The sequence below is a fragment of the Amphiura filiformis genome, chromosome 7 (assembly GCF_039555335.1).
Source record: "Amphiura filiformis chromosome 7, Afil_fr2py, whole genome shotgun sequence".
NCBI classification, from domain to species: domain Eukaryota; kingdom Metazoa; phylum Echinodermata; class Ophiuroidea; order Amphilepidida; family Amphiuridae; genus Amphiura; species Amphiura filiformis.
The window spans coordinates 38,325,227-38,346,646 of NC_092634.1; the positions used below are offsets into that span (position 1 = coordinate 38,325,227).

The 21,420-nt window shown below is 41.7% G+C and overlaps 2 protein-coding genes across 2 annotated transcripts in view; one reads left to right on the plus strand and one right to left on the minus strand.

The window, feature by feature from the left end:
- Positions 1–3,839, minus strand: part of LOC140157126 (protein OSCP1-like) — a 55,884-nt gene extending 52,045 nt beyond the window's left edge. Inside the window, exon 1 of the mRNA XM_072180204.1 lies at positions 3,726–3,839. Within this exon, the coding sequence (XP_072036305.1) occupies positions 3,726–3,837 (112 nt within the window). The 5' untranslated portion in view covers positions 3,838–3,839. The remainder of the gene's footprint in view (positions 1–3,725) is intronic.
- Positions 3,840–6,645: 2,806 nt separating this feature from the next.
- Positions 6,646–21,420, plus strand: part of LOC140157127 (polyphosphoinositide phosphatase-like) — a 49,710-nt gene continuing 34,935 nt past the window's right edge. The window contains 2 exon segments of the mRNA XM_072180205.1: positions 6,646–6,777; positions 16,653–16,782. Of these exon segments, the coding sequence (XP_072036306.1) occupies positions 16,726–16,782 (57 nt within the window). The 5' untranslated portion in view covers positions 6,646–6,777; positions 16,653–16,725.

A 21,420-nucleotide genomic window follows, 5' to 3' on the forward strand; every position in this document is an offset into this window, starting at 1 on the left:
TTTAAACTTTGCCCTATTGGGCTTAAACTTGATAGGTCAAAGGTCATCTGGGGTCAAACAGTATCGCTATCATGCCTGTGCACTCACAGCATCTGGGCTCTCACAGCCGCAGGTGCACTAGTCTATACTATAATAATCATGAGCTGTCTGTCTGTCCGGCTATGCGTTTCGCCGCGCTTCGACGCATCGTTCCGATATTGCAGACATAGATGGGTACCGGGCAGGCGCTGTTTACCGGGTAGTTTCGAAGGTCATCGGAGGTCAAGGTCAAAGGTCAAAATTTCAAACTTTGTCCAATCAGGCCCAAACTTGGTGGGTGGGATCCTTGATATGAGGGGAATATATGCCCAAAATAAAATCGAGGTCGACTGAGGTCAAAGGTCATTACGGAGGGGTCAAATTTCAAACTTGGTCAGATCGGGCTCAAACTTGGTGGGTCAAAACCTTCGTATGAGGGGAGCATGTAAAACATTATATGGAGGTCATCCGAGGTCAAAGGTCATGGATTTCAAACTTTGTCCTATCGGGCTCAAACTTGGTGGGTGGAATCCTTGATACGAGGGGAATATATGCATAAAACAAAATTGAGGTCAAAGGTCATGTAGGGGCTAAATTTAAACTTTGCCCTATTGGGCTTAAACTTGATAGGTGGAATCCTTCATATGAGGGGAGCATGAAAAAAATTACACCGAGGTCTTAGGTCATCAAACAGTATCGCTATCATGCCAGTGCTCTCACAGCATCAGGGCTCTCACAGCTGCAGGTGCACTAGTTTACTGTAATTAAAGCTCTTCCAGGTTAGTCTAAAGTTCACATGCTGTACACCATTGAGTATTACAAATTTACAATCATGCAAAAAGTAGAAATTCAACTTCAAAAATATGTTCCCATTTGTAAATTTAAATTTGTAAATTTAAATTACAAATTAAATTTGCCAAATGGTCTAACCATAACTTGCCCAATGGTCTAACAGTAACTCGCCCATTGGTCTAAAAGTAACTCGCCCAATGGTCTAACAGTAACTCGCCCATTGGTCTAAAAGTAACTCGCCCAATGGTCTAACAGTAACTCACCCAATGGTCTAACAGTAACTCGCCCATTGGTCTAACAGTACAGTAACTCGCCCATTGGTCTAACAGTAACTCGCCCAATGGTCTAACAGTAACTCGCCCAATGGTCTAACAGTAACTCGCCCAATGGTCTAACTGTAACTCGCCCTTAACTCACCGCCACATAACTCGCCAACTAACCATTCCCTTTTGTTTTTATGCTACATGATGAAAAAATGATGATTTTCAAGCGCAAAACTTGGGATTAATGATTTTGATTTATTTTGGTGGCGAAAATCATTTTGTTTGTCTGCTATATCGTAATTTTCTGACTCCATCTTGGAAAAATGAGGGGTCAAAGGCAGTGTTTACTCAGAGGCCGTATGTCTCAATTTTGGCCCAGTGAAAATTATTTTTGGCGCAAACAAATTTGCAATGCTGTATTACAATTAATCAATTTGGGGAATTACTGAGACAAAATTGGGCCAATTTGGGAAAAAATGTCTCATTTGGCGCACCCAATTTCCAGAGAGAGTAAACACTGGTCAAAGGGGTAAAGGTTGCAATGCATATGTAAATTAATTAATTTTTAGCCTCATAACTCGGATGCAAATGGATAAATATTAAATATCATGGAAAAAGTTGTCATGAGGATTTGGGTATTCGCCATTTTGCTGATGACCCGCACATGAATATTAAAATGTAGTGCTGCACATGCGCAGTGGCGACGGTTGAAAACAATAAAACAAAATGGAAGTTCACACACCGATTCTGCCGCGGCAATTAACGCGACATTTTAAGCCCGATTTTCTTCACTTGAAATCAGTATTTGCAAAAACCAACATGCAAAATGATAAAATAAATATATTTTGTACTGAATTCTGAAATTTTGTAGACTTGTGTTGCCTGAGTCATGATCGCTGGATTCAACGAGGTCGGTGTATCCATCGATCATGACGATCGTTGAATTCACCGCTTCTCCCGTACTGGTATATCCAGGCTGGACACATCACACTACCGTGTGATGTGTCCAGTTCGTCGCCGAACTTGCATATAACATGGAGAGCTTAGCATAACGGCCTGCCTATTTACGCTTCCTGAAAACACTCTTGCACATATTATACAAAACCACAAATTCACTAACTTCAACTTGCACTACCGACACCATGAAAAATATTTTAATTATTACCGATCCTTCAGAATACTTGCAAATATTGGCAGTTTCATAAAATCCTGCTGCTGAAAATCGTAAATTCCACAATCTTCTGTCAGATCCAGGTCAGTAATCACAGGTGGGCGAATCTACCAGCGTGACAAGACCAGAGATAATAAAAGGATGAGAGGCCACGCCGCACAAATAGCTAGCCTGATTGGCAAGCGTCGTCGCTGGCCAGATCTTCTACGGTCGTGTATGATGAGTAGAGACCATAGAGCCCTATATAGGGCTCTGTGGAAGAAACAGTTCCTAATTTTGAAGCCATGGATAATATATTCATTTATACGAGAACCATATTTTTGTACCAATCACAGAACAGAATTTCACTTACTCACAGCTGTCAATCATTCTTGTGAAACGTAAGCTCCGCCTAGTATCAAGGTCTTCTTCTGCGCATTGGTTGTGCGCATTAACTAGCCTCCAGCACAAATCCTGTGCACACGATCAGGTTGGATATATGGGCGGTTTACGCCTGGTTTACACAACAGGAACTGCGATGCATCCTAAACTGGGTCGTTTCCGTGTATTCGCATTGCATGGTGGGTAATCGCCTGCCAATTTGCGTAGCTCCACGCTTCACAACAGTTTAAAATCAACACAGGTAAATCCATATAAAAATTAACATGGACACAAAATTGACATAGCTTATGTAATTCAAATAATAAAATAATAAAATGTAATATTATCATGATAGATGCACGCTTTATTAAAACTTGAAAAGATTATTAAGTCCAATAATTTGTTTGTGTTAGTTTGCACGAGTCACAAAATGGCGACCCATCACGCATTTTCTGCATGTGCCGACATTAGTAACTCATAGTGACTGTCCTCAAACTAGCGCCAGTGTGTCTCAGGCCTGATAACGACCCCAGGTAATTTTATGCAGAAAGTTTTCTTGCGAACAGCTGCAGGTGACAATTAAACAATGAACACGGCTTGTTTATGTACATGCGTGGGGGGAGGCTTGTACGTCAGCTGACGTGTTTTGGACATGTTCCGGCGTAAAAAAGTGTCGTTTTTCTTCATGAAAAATACCAGCGATGACCAGTTTTTTGTGGGCTATTTGATTTACAGGTATGTCGGTTCGTCATAGGGTAGAAATGATAGCTGTACAATTTGTATAACATACAGTTTAACATAGGCCTAAACATTTATGGGCACAAATCGACCTTCCGTATTATGCACAAGTATGTGGAAGTGGCAGGCATACCGTACTGGGTTCGCTCGTAATTGTTATAAACAAACCTAGCAGCTTGATGCTGGACAGACTCCAAAGCATTCACCTGCTCACTCTAGGATAAGTTAGTAAATTAATAAATGAAACAGTTATTGATATTATTTGTTATGATTATGAGCATGATGATATGGAATGTCGTTCTGAGTCTGAGAGCCTGTATGAACATGAATTCATAAACACATGAACATGTCTGACGAATTCAACAACCTTCCGCTTCACCTACCTTTCTTAGCCTTGTCTGGAGGAATACTTTGAGCTCTCAGCCTTTGATCCAATATGTAGAGCATCTCTCCTCCAAGGTTGATGAACAAAACAGGTAAAGGTCGGAGTGACATTTTGCTTTGATGGATTTTCGTTTACGATAAAGAAGGCTTCGAAGACTAGCGTTGGAAATCTCCCTGGTAATTTTTTCGCGATAGTGTTGCCGGTTTCTAATCCATTAATTAATTGACGATTCTGAAACTGACTGAGAAAAATCCCCATATTACTATAAATTAATATAAATTATTTTTTGGGAAAAGCGGAGGGAGGTGTATTTTGTTTGTTTGTTTAGTTTTATTTAATAGTTCTTCTTTTTTTTTTTTGGGGATCCTTGCTAAATTGACAAGATAGAGCAGTTTCACTACGTCTACGGTACGTACCGGTATTGCTAGCAGTTTTCAGCATTTGCCAGGACATATCAATTTGACTTTAGCAAAGTCACTTGAATTTACAACCGTATGACAAAACTGGCGGAAATAGTAACTTTTTTTGTACGAGATTTGCAATTTAAAGAGAATTGTATTAGTATATGGTAGTCTCGTGCCAGACTGTATGTGGCTATCACATTAGGAGGATCGACGAGTGTCAGACCGACACAAACTGGCTGTGTAGTAGACTAAGTATATACAATATAAGTGTTCTTTTTCATAATTTGAAAAGTGTTTTTAGCTTTCGTTTGTTATATATAAAAAAAAGTATGATTGGATGAATGAAGGGAACACTTGAGGTTTCGACAAAAATCAATCAAAGAGGCTAGAGACCCATTTATCAGCTAGAAGATCCACAGCTTCCTATGCACTCCGAACCGTGCAGTGTAATCAAAGACTGTGCGCGCGGCGCAGAGACAACTCACTGCTTGCTAATTGAGAGCTCTTGGACGAAAATGTGTGCTCAGGTGTATCGAGGTAGAAACTGTACGCATGATGGTTTATATAAAAAAAAAATATAAAGAGAATCGTTTTTGTATATTATAGAAACCTTTCCATATGAACAGTGAACACTGAGGCCCTTTTGATTGACTTCTTTATCAGCGCTACATTTTGTTAAAAGGGCATTTCGTGATCCACAACCTCATCTCCCAACTTTTCTCAAAAAAAGTTGAGATTTTTATATCACTGGAAACCTCTGGCTATATAATGTTTATTTACAAAATATTTCTTGCAGATTAATTCGTTTAGCAAAGATATCGTGAAATTTGAATTTCGTTCTGGTGCACCAGAACGAAATTACAACGTATTGTCTATGGAGCAGTGTAATACACATAATTATGCATAACTCGCAAACGCAATATCGGAATCAACTGAAATTTTGGGGATATGCTTTTTTCGTGGATATGTACTGAACAATGTCATAAAAAGAGGATGCTAGGATCACGAAATACTCCTTTAAAGCATTTTAAAAAAATTTCATATTAAATTTAAGTTTTTAAAAAAACTTAAATTTAATATGAAAATTGAAACTGATCCCAGAAAGTGAGGAGTGGTAGATGGAAACGGTTTAGGCTTAATTCAGCTTTTGTAAAAGACATAACAACATACTATACATGGCATGTTTAAATTGCTGACAATCTATAATCTTCCATGTTAAGACAATTTCCTTTTATTATTATTATTATTATTATTATTATTATTATTATTATTATTATTATTATTATTATTATTATTATTATTATTGTTGTTGTTGTTGTTGTTGTTGTTGTTGTTGTTGTTGTTGTTATTATTATTATCATTATCATTATTATTATTATTATTATTATTATTATTATTATTATTATCATTATCATTATCATTATCATTATCATTTATTATTATTATTATTATTATTATTATTATTATTATTATTATTATTATTATTATTATTATTATTGTTATTATTATTATTATTATTATTATTATTACGGAATTGGACATTATGATTTAAATCCTCTAAAAGTTGGAGTACAAAATTTATAGTGGCATAATAGCTAAAAAAAAGACCCCTTCCAGAGTTCTTCAAAAACACTTGCAAGCATTCGTGGAGGGGCACAGAATCCCGCAGAGAATCGATGCTGAATTGGTCAATTTGGCGCCCGGGCACGTCGCCCCCCCCCCCCCCGTAGTTACACCACTGTTCAACAGGATTCCCCATGATTTTAACAAATTTTTTCTTTGAAATTTTCACATCTGAAAACGCGTTTTGATTTTTTGTAAACCTGATAGGATTGTGCATAGGGTGTAGGCCTATAGTATTCCATTGGGGGACCGTTCACAAACACTTGTTGGGGGGGGGGGGGGGCTGATGCAAAAAGGTGGGGGGGGGCTGAATTTTTTTTACCCTCCTAAGGCCGGGGGGTGCCTGAAAAAAAAAATGACCACACATTTTCCCGGGAAAATTGAGTTTATTTTATGCTTTTCTATGGGGTTGACCCATAATTTTCATGTCAAAAAGGGGGGCCCTGAAATTTTTGAGATCTCAAAAGAGGGGGCCCCGAAAAAAAAGTCCCTGCCGGGTCCCTGGTCTCTTTTGACTTTATGGGGTAGGCCTATTATAGCAGTTCTTGAGAAAAATCGATTTAAATTTTTTTAAATCCGATTTAAATCAAATAAATCGATTCTTTTTTATTTAAAGAAAACAAAAAAAACAAAAACAAATCGTCAACCCTACTAAAAAGTACAAACAATGTCTACGAAGTGCAAATAATGTCTCCAACTAATTATTATTTGGACAAAATCTCTGAATTAAGTGCAACTAACACTGTTGAGCAACGGGCTTTCCCAGGTCACTGAACCCATAATTGAACCTGACCTGGAACTGAGGGCGCGCTGACAGCTGACCTGTTGTTTTGCTTTTGCATATCACCTGTTTTTTTGCATGCTGCACAGAGCTCAGAGGAGGAAGAGAACTTTACTTGATGTTGAGATACATTTGTGGTTTTGACATTTGTCTTCTCTAACTTCACGAGGATATTTGTCTGGTGATAGTTCTCTTTTCATGACTGTGTTTCTTGGTTGTAAATGCGACTACGTGATGTGACCGTAAGTTGAAAGAAAGTCATGAATGAAATGTAGACTGCGGAACTCAGTCCTCAATGATAGTCAGTCATTTATCTTTTGGTCGTTATATGACTATCATTCATGTCATTTGAGGGACTGAGTTGTTATAATATATCTTCCGAGGTGCAATTTCAGACAATAGCTGGGGATTAGTGGGGCAGAGGTTATCTATTGAATCCTTTCATGACCACTGAAGCATAGTCAAGTCTGCCAAGGACACTGGCACAAATTGAAAAGACCATGTGAACTCTCGACAAAAGAATGCATGCATGTCAGGTCATCGACACCAATTTGGTGTTTGTTATGACACCAATTTGGTGTTTGTTATGCACCTCGAAATATGTACCTTAAAGTCTGTATCTAAATGAAATGCACGGATTGTGTAAATTTGTGATGCCATGTTCAGTGAATAAAGCCCCATCCCATTCATGTGCAGGCTTTTAAATATTAACCCGGGATATTAACAAAGCATATAGTGGCGATTTTGCACTTTCAGTTTCCCACGCGTTTGAACGAGAATTAGATTGCGTATTCTCAATGTCTGGTGAGCATATTTCTTCAATATTTTGAGAAATTGACGTCGAATTTTTAATTCTATAAACAGGGTCTTAGGCTTAGCTAGAAATTGAGGGTTGCCTAGACTCGCCGAGTCTCATGGACGCCGTTCCTATGTCCATCAGACTCGTATTTCCCATTTTGGATGTCAATGGGAAATACACACTTAACGATTTGCGCCGGTTAGAAACTTGAAAAAAAATCTTTAAAATTTCATCAATGTATATAAAAGTGGTACCAACCGTATTGTGCTTGCTAATTTAAGACTCGGTTGAAACAAAATTGAGGATCGAAAGCATTTTAGTGTCCAAAAGGCAAAATTATCGTCAAAGTTCTGCGAAATCGGCACCCTTGCGAAGGGTTCAGAATTGAATCGAACGAAAATATCCGATCTTTGCGATCAAAAACACAAAATTACAACTTTAAACATACTATTGGCAAAAGACATTATTACCAAACAATACAGAATAGAAAATTTGACATCATTTTCTCAAAATATTGAAAAAATGTGCTCACTAGACATCGAAAAAGTACGCAATCCAATTCCCGTTCAAACGCGTGGGAAACTGAAAGTGCGATAATCGTGACTAGGGTTGCCCGTCATTTGAATAAAATTGCCTGTCCTAATTTGACCTTTAAAACATTTGCCAGACATCTATAGCCCATTGGGGGTTCAGAGAGTTCAAATATGTGCTCATATGGCCTAGCTTGTTCTACAAATTGGGTCAACTAAAAAGGTTAATTAGCTTCTCAAAACATACAATTTAATATAATCTAGCATCTGTCAAAGGCATTAATTTTGCCCGTCCCAGGAGCAAACTCCCCGTCTGAAATGATGGCCAGAATGCATGCATTCGATCCTTAATTTTGTTTCAACCGCAAGTCTTAAATTATCAAGCACAATAAGGTTGGTACCACTTAAATAATATACATGCATGCATGTACATTGCTGAAATTTTTAAGAATTATTTTCAAGTTTCTGACTGGCGCAAATCGTTAAGTGTGTATTTCCCATTGACATCCAAAATGTCATTTAAGACAGTCCTAAATATACATAGGTACGGCGTATATAGGACTGGCAAGCGAGTCTAATAAAGCATGTGTTTGCCTGCTTCCAGTTTTAAAATCTGATTTTCTGCTGCTTAAATGTACATGTACCCCACATACAGGCATCTGCGCGTCATCAGGAACGCTTGGAACTGGTGACGCATTAAAAAAAAACCTTGATGTAAACCAGGGCTGTCAACTTTATTTAATGTTGTGAGACTAGTGTGGCGGACCTAGCCAGCCAAAATATGTTTTTAGGACGGTAAAAAAACATTTCACTTTGGTTTCGAAAATGTTTCAATATTACGTTTTAAAACGTAAGAGTGTGGAGTTTTGAATGCGTTTTAATAACGTTTTCATGTAACGTTTTCAAAACGCCATTATATTATAACGTTAAAAAACGTGATGAAGAAAGTTAAACAATTACTCAAAGCTTATTTTTGCTCACCTGATGCATGAGAGCTTTCGGATATATATTCCTTGTTCACTCGGTTTATGGACTGGTGAATATGATGCTTGCTACTGGTCATAAACCGTCCGACCATGACGTGTCTGGCACTGACGCAGTGGGAGTTGTAGGCTCCAGAAAAGTCTATGGCGGCCCTGGTCCCGGTTCCCGGGATCAATATTTTAAAAGTAAGGCGGATACAGAGTTTTTGATGGCAGAATTTGAAAATTTGGGTAAAAGTTACCCAGTGATTTGTAGATTCATGTACCGGTACCCATTCTGTTACAAAATATTGTGAGGAAATAATGTTGTGAAGTTGCCATTTTCGGTGCATTGATGGAGTTACGTACATCAAATTCTGAAGAGGTCACCTTCCAACCTCTGGTTCAGATCAGGTATAGTGATCTAGAGATCACTCTAACGGAGCCTATAATAAATTGTGAATACAATGTATTGCTGAGAGTAGTTTACGCGATTGAAATTGGGATCAGCAATATTTTTCTGGTAATGATATCCCTGCTTTTCAAAACTATAAATTGAGAAGCTAAAAAAAAAAAATTAATAATACATCGAAGCAAAAAAGAAAATACTATATCCCTCCAACCCAGGCTTCTTTTTGACCATAAGGGACGCACCATTAGACTTCAAGGGGGGTTTAGGAAGTTGGGCCGGCTACAGCGATATTTTTTCACACCCAAAGGCGGCAAGATTTTAAAAAAAAATTCATGCTTTATACAATTTAAGTGGGGAAAGTTTTTGTTGTTGTTAGTGTTGGCACTGGGGAAAGTTTTTTTTGCCCATGTAGTGGGGAAGTTTTTTTTCAAAATTTCCTAACCCCCCCCCCCCCTCCCCTCCTGAAGTCTAATGGAGCATTCCACTGCTGCCCATACCTCTATCCATCACTATGGAGTGCATGATGGCCTCATTCCAATGGCTTATTCAGTAACCTTAGGGTGGTGCAATAATTATGTGTACCCGTGGGGTGGTGAATTATATGGGGGGGGGCAAAGATTTTTTGGCAGGCCAAAATGGGCGGAACCCCGGGAAGGGTACTCAGTACAAATGACCATATATGGGGATGTGCCGCAAACATGGGTAGCATTTTCAGCCTTCTGGTATATCAATGACCCCTTTTTCAAAGCCTATTTTGGTATATGAATGGGTCCTTTTGTCAAAATGTTCTCAATTTTTTCGGAAAACAGCCCAATTTTTCCTTAATCTAGCCAAAATTTTCAAAATGTGTAAAAACTAAGACAATTTTGGGTAAATTCGGCCGAAAATGTTGACTTTTGGTATATCAATGAGTCCAAATTTCTTGAAAAATTGGTATATTTATGGGTCTACTTCCAAAATCTCATCGGCACGTCCCTACCAAAACCAAACTTGAGTGCGGAAAGCATTTTTTGGTAGATCAAGGGGGGGGGGGTCAAGCAATTTTGGTAGGTCAAAAGGGGGGGGCAAGCTATTGGCACAGATATTTTGGGCACCAATTCTAAATTACGCCCTAAAAAGGTGAGGGACATTCAAATATGCAGAATTTCCTGCTCACAATAATAAGCTCACATATTATTAGACAATTTAAGGTTTTAAATTCGGGTTTCCCAAAATCTTGCATGTGTAAGGGGGGGTGGGGACTGGGGAGGCAAAGATTTTTGGGCACATCAAAAGGGGGGTGCAAAGGTTAGTTGGTACATCAAAAGGGGGAGTCAAAGGTTTTTTGGCACAGACAAGGAGGGGGGGGGGGGCAAGCAATTTTTGGCAGACCATTTTAAGAATTCACCATGCACTCCTGGGGTGTAGGGGAAACTGGGGTAATTGTGGCCCCCTTTTGCATTTTTACCATGTAATTCTTTTTATGAACTGGAGAAGTAAAATTTCTGCATGAGTGGATAGAGGCAATGGGTACCTGTAAGATGTGATAAATATAATTGGAAAATATATTGCAATTTGCATAATAATTAACATAATGTTTTAGGGGCCACAATTACCCCAAGCGGGGTAATTGTGGCCCCTGAACAAAATAAAGAATTTAAAGAGTATTGTGAATCCAGTTCTTCCTGATATGTTCTATTATTAATAACATGTTTTATAGTCATTGCAATAATTCTAGGCAATTTGAACTGGTTAATATACCAGAAAAGGGCATTTTAAGGCATTTTGTATTTAAATACTTGTTATTATGCTAATTTTTGCATGCCAAAACTGCGGCTGGACCTGACTGTTCATTATACTTCTGTGTTTTGACTTGAAAACATACTAAATGTGTCTTTTTTTTGTTTCAATAATGGCTAATTTGATTTTAAACATATAACAGATTAATAACCAAAATAGCTTTTTAGGGGGTCAGATGCAAGTAATTTGCATAAGACATGAACAGGGGCCACATTTACCCCAAGCCGGGTATTACATAATATGCAAATTTAGCTCATTTTATAAACAATTTTTTAAATAAAATTGTTATATCAATGGGAACTGTTATGATTACCTTTCATGTCAAACACATACAAAATAGTCAGTGATACAACCAATAAGTACCACCCCTATGAATAAAAAGTGGACTTGCCACTTTTTTAGCGCCATATGCGATGTTGCTCCACTAATTAGACCCCCCTCATAAAAATTTTAATGCTATTTGAATAATTTTTTCACTAAACAGTAAAGACCACTCTTTCATACAATACAAAGTTAAGTCACCTAGATCAATGCTTAGTATAAAGACACCCTGATAAAGACAAAGGGGCCACATTTACCCCAGGGCCACAATTACCCCAGGGCCACAATTACACCAGTCTCCCCTACACATAATTATTGCACAGCTGGAAAATTAAATCATAGATTATCAATAAACATTGTACTATAAAATAGATAATCTATGAAACAGATTTTTAAAAATACTCATAGTGCAAAATTTGACCTCATGTTGCAGAGTATGAGTTTTTGTACCCATACTTTCTAAGGTCATTCAATAAATATACAAATGTATTGGGGTTAATGAACTGTGCCCTGATAAATGAACATGTTGTGGATCCTATTCCTAGTGCATGGGCTCATCCCAGACACCAAAAATGTCTTGTGATTTCTTCCAGGGTTGACATTTTGTATTTCATAATCATGGCCTTGCCCACTTCCTGTTTATCAAAAATTTGTGCTCCCCTTGCAAAATTAAACCATGTGCACTTCACTCCATCTCTGACCTCCATGCAGTCAGCATGGAAGTTTTGTGTGTTTGCTCACTGTATGGACAAATGGATTCACTCCACATGTACTGGGGTGTGCTGGATTGTGTTGCTGAACTCTAATAAATGCTGTCAATTCAGACTTTCATCTGATCATCTGTAGCTGTACTGGCATCAGATATTAAAAGCACAGGCAATTATGACATTGCTTTTAAAAGAATATCATGACATGTGCGCTGTGACCAGAAGCTCAAAATTGTGTGATTCTGCATGTTTGTAAACTTGTATGGACTGGCCAGTCAAGGGATATGACAACATTTTGCACAGTGGGCACAGTCATGAGTCCTTCACATGTGAGTATTATACTGGAAAGAGTATCTCAATATGGGTAGTTGTAAATCTAGTAACGTATCGAAACGTATGGAAACGTATGGAAATGGATGGAAATGGATGAAAAAGGATGGAAATGGATGGAAATAGGACAGGAACGGATCGAAAAGGATGAAAATGGGTCGGAATAAATCAAAATATGACTCGAACATCTCAAAATGAGTACAATAAGAGCTCAAATTCGTCAAAATGTGTTTCACCCGTCGGTCAAAAAACAAAGCTCGTCTCCGAAGACTTCACCACTAGCTAGTGCTAGGCGATACGTGATACTGATACCAATAGCTTCTCGCATGCTTTAAGCGGCATGGAAAACACTACCAAGTTTCTTCAACTTCATTTAATTATTCAATCAATAAACTCTCTTTCCAGTGGCGGCACCGGGGGCAATGGGGAAAATGCGTCACCCAGTCAGAACTCTTGTCCCCCCTGTTTCTCCCCTCTTTATTTTTTTTTTCTTTCTTTCTTTCTTTCTTTATTACTTCCTTTCTTTCTTTCTTTCTTTCTTTCTTTCTTTCTTTCTTTCTTTCTTTCTTTCTTTCTTTTTTTTTTTTTCTTTCTTTCTTTTTTCTTTCTTTCTTTCTTTCTTTATTTCATGGTGGGTAATTCCTACGTTAATTTCTTTCTCATTCTTTCTCTTTCTCTCATTAAATTTTGATTCTTTATTGCTTTTTTTTGGGCCTTTTCCTTTTTCTTTCTTTCTCTTTCTTTTTGTGTCTTTTTTCTTATATTTGGTATTTTGTCTTTCATTTTTCGTTTTCTTTCTTTTCTTATCCTGTGTCTTCATTTATTTTTTTTGTCTTCCCTATTTTTGAATTTCTTTCTTGCTTTTTCTTTTGATGCAAATAAAATTCAAATAATGGAAAAAAAGAACAATAAGAAACTTAATAGAAAGAAAGAAAGAATCAATTTTCTTTTAATTAATCAATTAACGCATGAAGGAAAAGAAAGAAAGAACAAATTATTCTTCTTTAATTAATATTAAAAGATATTAATTAATTAATTAAATAAACAGTTGTACTTCATTTTTCTGAATGACATTACCATGTGTCAAATTTCACGATATCTTTGCTAAACGAATTAATCTGCAAGAATTTTTTTGTACATAAACATTATGTAGCCAGAGGTTTCCAGTGATATAAAAATCTCAACTTTTTTTTGAGAAAAGTGGGGGGGATGAAGCTGTGGATCACGAAATGCCCTTTTAATAAACTCCACGCATTCTTTTACCGCCCAAGTCTAAAATCATAAAATGATGACCTCGGTGACCTTGACCCACTAACCAAAACAAACTTTTGCATAATGAAAATCCTCCGGTCACAATCAACACACTCTCCTCCATGCAATTAGCTACTATTACTCGATGCATAAACTTAGGGCTCAATGCTATGTACTGCTTGGGTGACGTGCTCTCCCTATGCGCCGGTGATTTGAACATTTCTTCGTTTATTTTGTACGTTTTTGCGAGTACCTTTGCATCAATTTCGATCCATGTTGGAATATTTTGACCCGTTACCATCCATTCTTACCCATTTCCATCCGTTCCTACCCATTTCCATCCTTTTTCATCCATTTCCACCCGTTTCCATACGTTTCGATACGTTACTAGATTTACAACTACCCATCTCAATATGCTCATTTGAGGAATATTTATATAAACTGCCTGTGATTTACATATATGGTTTTAAACCAGGGCTGAGTTCTTTACATGTAGGAGATACCCGGGATGTGTACAGACCACTTGACATCATTGTTTATCAACAAAGGCGAGGGACTCGTCTATCGATGTGCTCGAACGTTTTTAGCTATAATTAAATCGGGGAAGAAGTTGCTGAATTTCCTGGGTGTGAGCTCAGAAGAAAATCTGAATTCTAGACTTAATTATTTTGATTTTCATGGATGTTCCTTCGAATTCTTTGCACGTACAAGTTTAGGCTACTCTGTACAATATGAATACTATTAAAGCCATAATGTGTGATTTGCTTCGCAGCGACACCCTCAATTTTACTTGGATTTCTACATTTTGCATAATTATAATGCCCAGTGGTGCATGTACTAAAATACCATGTAAATTAAAGACTAAGCCTGAAGTGCTTTAATAACAACAAAATTTTAACTTTTTATATACATGTATATTAAAACCGGGGAGACCGGTTTTATTCAGAGTTCAACTTCACCGATCGAATGCTTGCTAACATGTTCCATGGATGTCAGCTTAATATGTGTATACACGTCAAGCGGATGCTCCGTGCAGTATTACATATAATACGATCGGCGAGCGCTCATGTAGTACACACATTGTAGGCGCTGGAATGAAATGGCAATTTTCTTCTTAAGAAAGAGATAAGAAGGAACCACAACGACTTCGATCGGCCAAGTTTTAATCCGCTTATCTATTGACGCATTTAAAGAAAAGCTATCAATGGTACTTCCTTCATGTATAGTCCATTTACCGCGATCGCTGCTTGGCGAAACAAACGCTACCGGAAGTAAGATTCTGGAATTTCCCTGATGCTTTGAGCATGCATAGTAGCTTTATTTCGGGGTTTGCAGTCAAACTGTCTTCTCGATCGTATTGTGTAGAAAATGTACTTTACAACATCAAAAAGTTCATCAAAATCGGCCGTTTTTTGCCAAGTTTCATCTTGATCAAATAAGGTAAGATTTTGGTGACTTCATTGCGTACATTTTTGATGAAAAATAGATGTAATGTTCTTTTAAAAATAATTCAAAATGTTCCGGTTGAGTCCGGTACATGAAACCTGATTAATTTAATAGCTTACATGTGTATAATTGTAACTAGCTAACTTCGTTTCAGTGCCAAAGACTGCCAACTCTGAGAAAAAAAGTCATCAAAGTTCGGGAAAATTGGGCAAAATGGAAGATATAGATGAAGGGTGCCATCTTGTTGTCAAGCCAAACCTTCCCAGCATGCAACACTATGCATGCAACAATAGTGTTGCTTCGGAAAATTATGGTGTCGCCGAATCGATTCGATCACGCACGGAAATTACCGAAAATGACCGATGATCATGTCACCAGAGAAAATCATGTAGTGTGCTTGCACGGAAGGTCATTAGTTCAAATCATCATCCAGACACTCCAGAAGACATGCAAATGCACAGAGTACAATACCAAACTAATGGATATTGATCAAAGTAAATCCTCATGAATAACAATGTGAATTAAATGTCGGTAAAGGGAGTGAACAAAGTGATTGCGTTCGTTGTGGTTCCTTCTTATCTCTTTCTTCCATGGTTTATTAGACCAAGTAAAAATAAAAATATGAACATTTTCTCGTCCGGGTTTTTGAAAATTAGGAGGATGAGGGGCTTTTTATTTTCTATTTTTTATTGGAAAACGATGCTATAAATACCTGTATTTGGCACCATATTTTGGGTATTCGACATACAAATTGATAATTAGTGGGTTTTTAGCGGGTTCGCCGTCGGACAAGTTTAGAACTGTCAAGCTTTCGTCAGGAGTAGCTCTGACTTCTTCAGGACAAAGTACCTAAGAATGAAACATGTAGACCGCCCCTTGTCTACTGACAAGGGGGGCCCCCTACTAAAAGCATATCCCACAATACAAATTGATATCTGAGAAAAAGGAGGAGGCCCTTTTTATTCTATTGTTTTGAGAGGTAGGCCCCTCTAGTGATCACAAAACTCTTCTGAAATGATGTACTATGCATAAAGCCGTAAAATAGGTTTCAACTTCTGAAACATCCCCGGTGAAACATCTTATTCAACAAGAAGTCAAGATATAACTGAAAGTTTACAAAATAAAAAGAAATTTGAAAAATCTTCAAAAAAGGAGGAGGGCGTGGACGAGAAACATGTATTTTTTTTTTTTTTGGCTCGAATTACTACTAGGACCATGGATGCTAATTTTTTTAGGCTTATAGGACCCCTACCTGTTTTCAGAATTTTTTATCTTGTGGTCACTCACACAGGTGGAGGTGAATTGGCCACCTAGACATTTACCATAATTTTGAGAAGGTATAATCATGGTGTAATCAAAATAAGCACATTTTGTTGTTAAATACTCAAATTAGGGTTATTTTTGGGGTATGTTTTCAGAATCCCAGCCACACGTCCCTACCCAATCCAAAATCAAGAATCCCCCCTTAATAGTTTAATGTCTTCTCCCCATTATTTTGTTTGTGTGTAACTCTATGTGACCTTGAAATGCATGACGAAATATAACTATTATTGTACTATTTTCAATATTATGTTTTTCAGAACTGTGTGGTAGTAAATCATCAACACTGATACCTCCACATACAGACTGAGACTGAACATAGTTCGATAAGCAATGGCTCTTCCTGTCATCTGTAACTTGCAGAAGATTGTTTTGTATGAGACCAAAGCTGTGAGTATAGAACTAAACGTTGGTGGCTACCGAATCTTGTGTAAATTTGACACCAAAATATTATTGGTAAAAATGTCCATTGTTTTCCTGATACAATACAGACTCAGTACACGGTCGATCTTACCGCTTCCGATGTTGATTAAGATACTTCTTGCATCGATCCCGAGATGCGGAAAAACCAATAGTCATTTTGTCCCACATAAATGAATAAATAACAAAACCCCGATCCCCGGTGGACTCACCCAAAAGGTGACGTCACACCATATGATCGTCCCTTATACTCCTTGGTCTCCGACTGACACAGGCGTGCCTATCGATTGTTCATAGCACTGTGTATCAATTTCTCGACCAAAGGCGAGATATACGGTTGTAGTTTCACACCTTAGGTAAAACCAAACCGGTATTGTTCGGCTGAGGATAGTTTTGACGGCATTTTCTGGCGAAAGAGTGACAAAAAACGATCCAAAACTTAGCTACATATCGTGCCTCCGTTTGTATACGGGACACACGAGCAATTCAAAATGGCCGCTCGTTAGGGTGATTACTCTATCGTTATGTCTTCATTACCGTCCGATAAGACGAGTTAATCAGATATTCATACGGTGGGGATTGGTAGGGACCCGTCTGACATTTTAGTAATAAAGTTAGCCAGTCCTTACTTTACCACTAACGTTAGCGACCAGCCTCCGTGCTCAGGTTTGCTTACTGGGCTTGAGTCGCGTGTTGGGGGGTAGTGCCCCTCCCTTTCTCCTCGCTTCGCCTCGGCCCTGTCGGGCTTGCCCTTCCCTGGTGACGGAGCGGGACCCACCCCCGCTCTGTTTCACCCACAGGGAGTGCTCACGATCTTCTAGATGTCTTTCTTTTGCTTAGGACTCTCCGAGTTCCAGCTTGACGATTGGGATAGGCTCCGTCATCGCCATAAGACGAAGAAGAAATCTACCAAGGGCACTGGTAAGGTCGATACGGTGGATTCTGCCGTGACAGCCCCTATGGGTCATGGCAGGTCTGCTTAAGGGGCTCCGGTCCCCGGACAAGCAGGCGGTTCCTTCGGGACTGCTAAGCGCGTCCAAAGGCTCAGCAGCCAGCGAAAGCACTGACTATACGTCGGAGCAAAGTAGCAGGCAGCAGAGCGGTAATCACCAGCTTAAAACCCTAGCGGGTTTTGCAGCAGGAGGATACCAGTCGACACGGTAGATTCTGCTGTGACAGCCCCTATGGGTCATGGCAGGTCTGCTTAAGGGGCTCCGGTCCCGGACAAGCAGGCGGTTCCTTCGGGACTGCTAAGCGCGTCCAAAGGCTCAGCAGCCAGCGAAAGCACTGACTATACGTCGGAGCAAAGTAGCAGGCAGCAGAGCGGTAACCACCAGCTGAAAACCCTAGCGGGTTTTGTAGCAGGAGGATACCAGTCCTCTAGCGAAAATCCTCACGGGTTTTTAGCAGGAGGACACCCGTCTGTTGCAGGCATATCTCACGGGCTCAAACAGCCACAGTAGTAGCCAGCGACGGGCCGCATGCAACCCTAGCATGCATGGGTTCAGCAGAGACGATACCGCGGCTAACGCTGTGGGTGTAGTCTTAGCAGAACCAACTGGGGTTGTCACACGGCAGCGCCATGGCGGGACCGCCGAGTGATACCCTGGGCCCTAGAATAGCTGCTGGCTGTCCACAGGGACTGGCTGGCGATTATTCAGGGGTTGGGCTCGCAGTCTCTCACGGGACAGCGACCCAGGTGCATTCGTGGCAGCTACAAAGGCGAGCTACGGCTTGACTTCAGTGGTAGCCGCTATGCACCCGCCCATAGCTGCCGTGAGTGGTCCGCCACACACAGCGACCTTGGGCGAAGCTCTAGAGGGTACAGTAAGTAGCTTGAACAGCCTAGCTGATCAACAACCCACTTATGTCCTCGAGAGCCAGCGGAGCGTGGGTGATCCATTATCGTCGATGGGTCAATTACCCTCTCTTGATCGATCACTGTCAAATCAACAGGGCATAGCTCCATTGATTGACGCTGCCTATTCAGGTGGCGAGGTGATTGATCGGGGGTATGCACGCTCAGCTACCCGTGGTACTAGGCAAGCTCCCTCTAGCCAAGGGACAGCCGGTATGAAGGGTACCCATACACACGGCTTGATCCCCTTGCGGGGAACGCAGTGAGGCATGGGTACAGTGGTACACAGCCGGAGCCCTCACGGGCACCTACGCTGGAACCACGCATACAGCGGTACACAGCCGGGAACCCTCACGGGTACCCATGCTAGTACCGCGCCGGTACCACGCCAGCACACAGCTTGATCCCCCAAACAGGGAACGCGGTGTGGCGAGGGTACAGCGGTCCACAGTTGGGAACCCTCACGGGTACCCACGCTGATACCGCGACCGGTACCGCAGCACCGCTTAGTCGCCACAGTCTCTGTGGCAACAAGGGGGAGGCGGTGCTGGTACTGCAGTACCATGGGGTTACCCTGGTGGCGGATCCTTTCAGGGTCAGCTGCCGGCTGGGTATGCCCGTGGTACCCGCCGCAGGGTGTTTCTTCCACGGCCTAGCACCGTGGCAAGTGTCGCCAGCGATGGCCACGCAGTACCAACATCAGCTGTTGACCAGGCCAGCCGGCATGGGGCTAACCCAGATCTTGATCAGGGTAGGCCCGTGCTGCTAAGCGCTAGGACGACGGCTGCGAGAGCATGCGGACCCAGTGGTGCCATGGCGGATACCTCAGGGTCTTGCGGAGTACTCCCTCTTCTGCTGGCAGGTAGTCGGCGAGCCACACAGTGGTTATGCCTTCTTACCCGCTTTCAGATGCCCGTCCTCAGTTACCGTCATCATCGGAGCATGATACGGATACTGTGGGCGAGGGAAAGGAGTCGGAAGCTGAGTCCGGTAGTGACATCACTACATTCTCCTTCCCCCGCTGCCCCACGAGGGGAGCAACAGCACTGATCTTCCTCCGGACACCCCCTAAGGGGGGAGTCCATGGAGGAGGACCAGGGATCCTTTCAGTAGGATGCTCAGCTGCTGCTTCCTCACAGGGGACGCCTGCACTCTCATTCCCGCAAACCTCACGGGTAGATATCGTGGGGCTGTCGAGCTCAGTAGAGCTATGGCGCCGCGTGCTTGCACGCTTCCTCTGCGCGTAACGCGGGAGGACCACGGGACCTACCTGAGGGGATCCGAGGGGGACCCAGATGTCGTCAAGTGTATCACGCTCAGACAACATCTGAGCTCTTCCGCGAGGTGAGCCTATTAGCGGTGCTAACAGCTAGCCTCAACGAGAGCTCCATGGGCCTAGCCCATAGGGTGTCCACTCAGCGCCGGGGGGAGGGGCCTGCCACTCCAATCGCTCAGCGCGATGGAAAGGCAGGGTCCTTTTTCTCTTTGGATGCTTCTGCGCTACGGTGGAGGACCGTGCAAAGAAGCTACCAACGGCAGCACTATGAAGAAGTCGGAAACTGCCCTTACCATGGGTAGGAGCTCCGACTTCAGCAGGCCGTGCACCACCAACAGTACCCGAGCCCACTACCTCTGCAGCACCCATTTCTGGGAGGCGCAAGGGTAGCACAGGAACAGCTGGCAAGCCCGAAGAAGAGCAAGCGCTCTTCCAAGGGAAGCTAGGCAGAGCATTCCTGGGGGGCTCAGCGGTTTTTCCACAGGGGGGATCTCCCAGTGGATGACCGCTTATGGCTTTCACCCAGAGGTGGGAAACCATTTCTTTGAGCGCCTGGGTATGGTCAGTGGTGAGTGGGGGTTACAGACTGGCAACCCAGTCTCCCCACATTCGTCTGCACATTTCAGAGGTCCACAGTAGTGCCGTCAGACGGCCCCCAGCGTCGGGCACTACTGACAGGGATCACACAGCTTCTCACAAAGCGATTGTCCCGGTCTACCCCCGTTCTACGGGTGATCTTGGAGCCAGGAAGACCGGCGACGGGAGCCCCATCCAGAACCGCAGGCTGTTGAACACGTTCTTCAGGCCCAAGAGGTTCAGAATGGGGACTCTCGCCTCGGTGCTAGCCTGCCCCATCAGGGGCATGGGAACAGCATCGCTAGATCTCTCGGACGCCTATCTGCATATGCCAATCGCCTCTCAAGTTCGGAGGCATCTGCGCTTCTAGGTACAGGATCAAAATTACCAGTTTTGATACCGGCCATCCGGCCTGTCCATCTCTCCCAGGGTGTTTAACACTCTTGGTCAGAGCGGTGGCAGCGCACCTGAAGCACAGGGGTGTCAACATCAGTTGCTACCTGGACGTTTGGCTCATATCGGACGCGCACTCCACTGAAGACTACGGGTCTCATGGGGTTGATAGTCCGTGGGTGCGGGACCCTGGATTTTTGATCAGCTCAAAAAGTCCAGCGTGGTCCCGACGCAGACACCACTATTTGTAGGGGCCCAGATCACCCTCACGGAGGGGTTCGCGTGCTCTCACCTGAGCGGGTGACGAACATGGTGCGGTGTGCCTGACTCTTGGCCGAGTCTCGGGCAAAACCCGCTGTGGCATGGATGAAGGTGGTAGGCCTAATGGCCAGTATGGTAGACCTCGTACTGTACTGCCGTTTCTACGTTAGGCTTACCCAACTACACCTTCTAGCCTGCTTGCAGGCCCAGTCGTCACCAATATCCCTCGCGGTTCCGTTGTCGG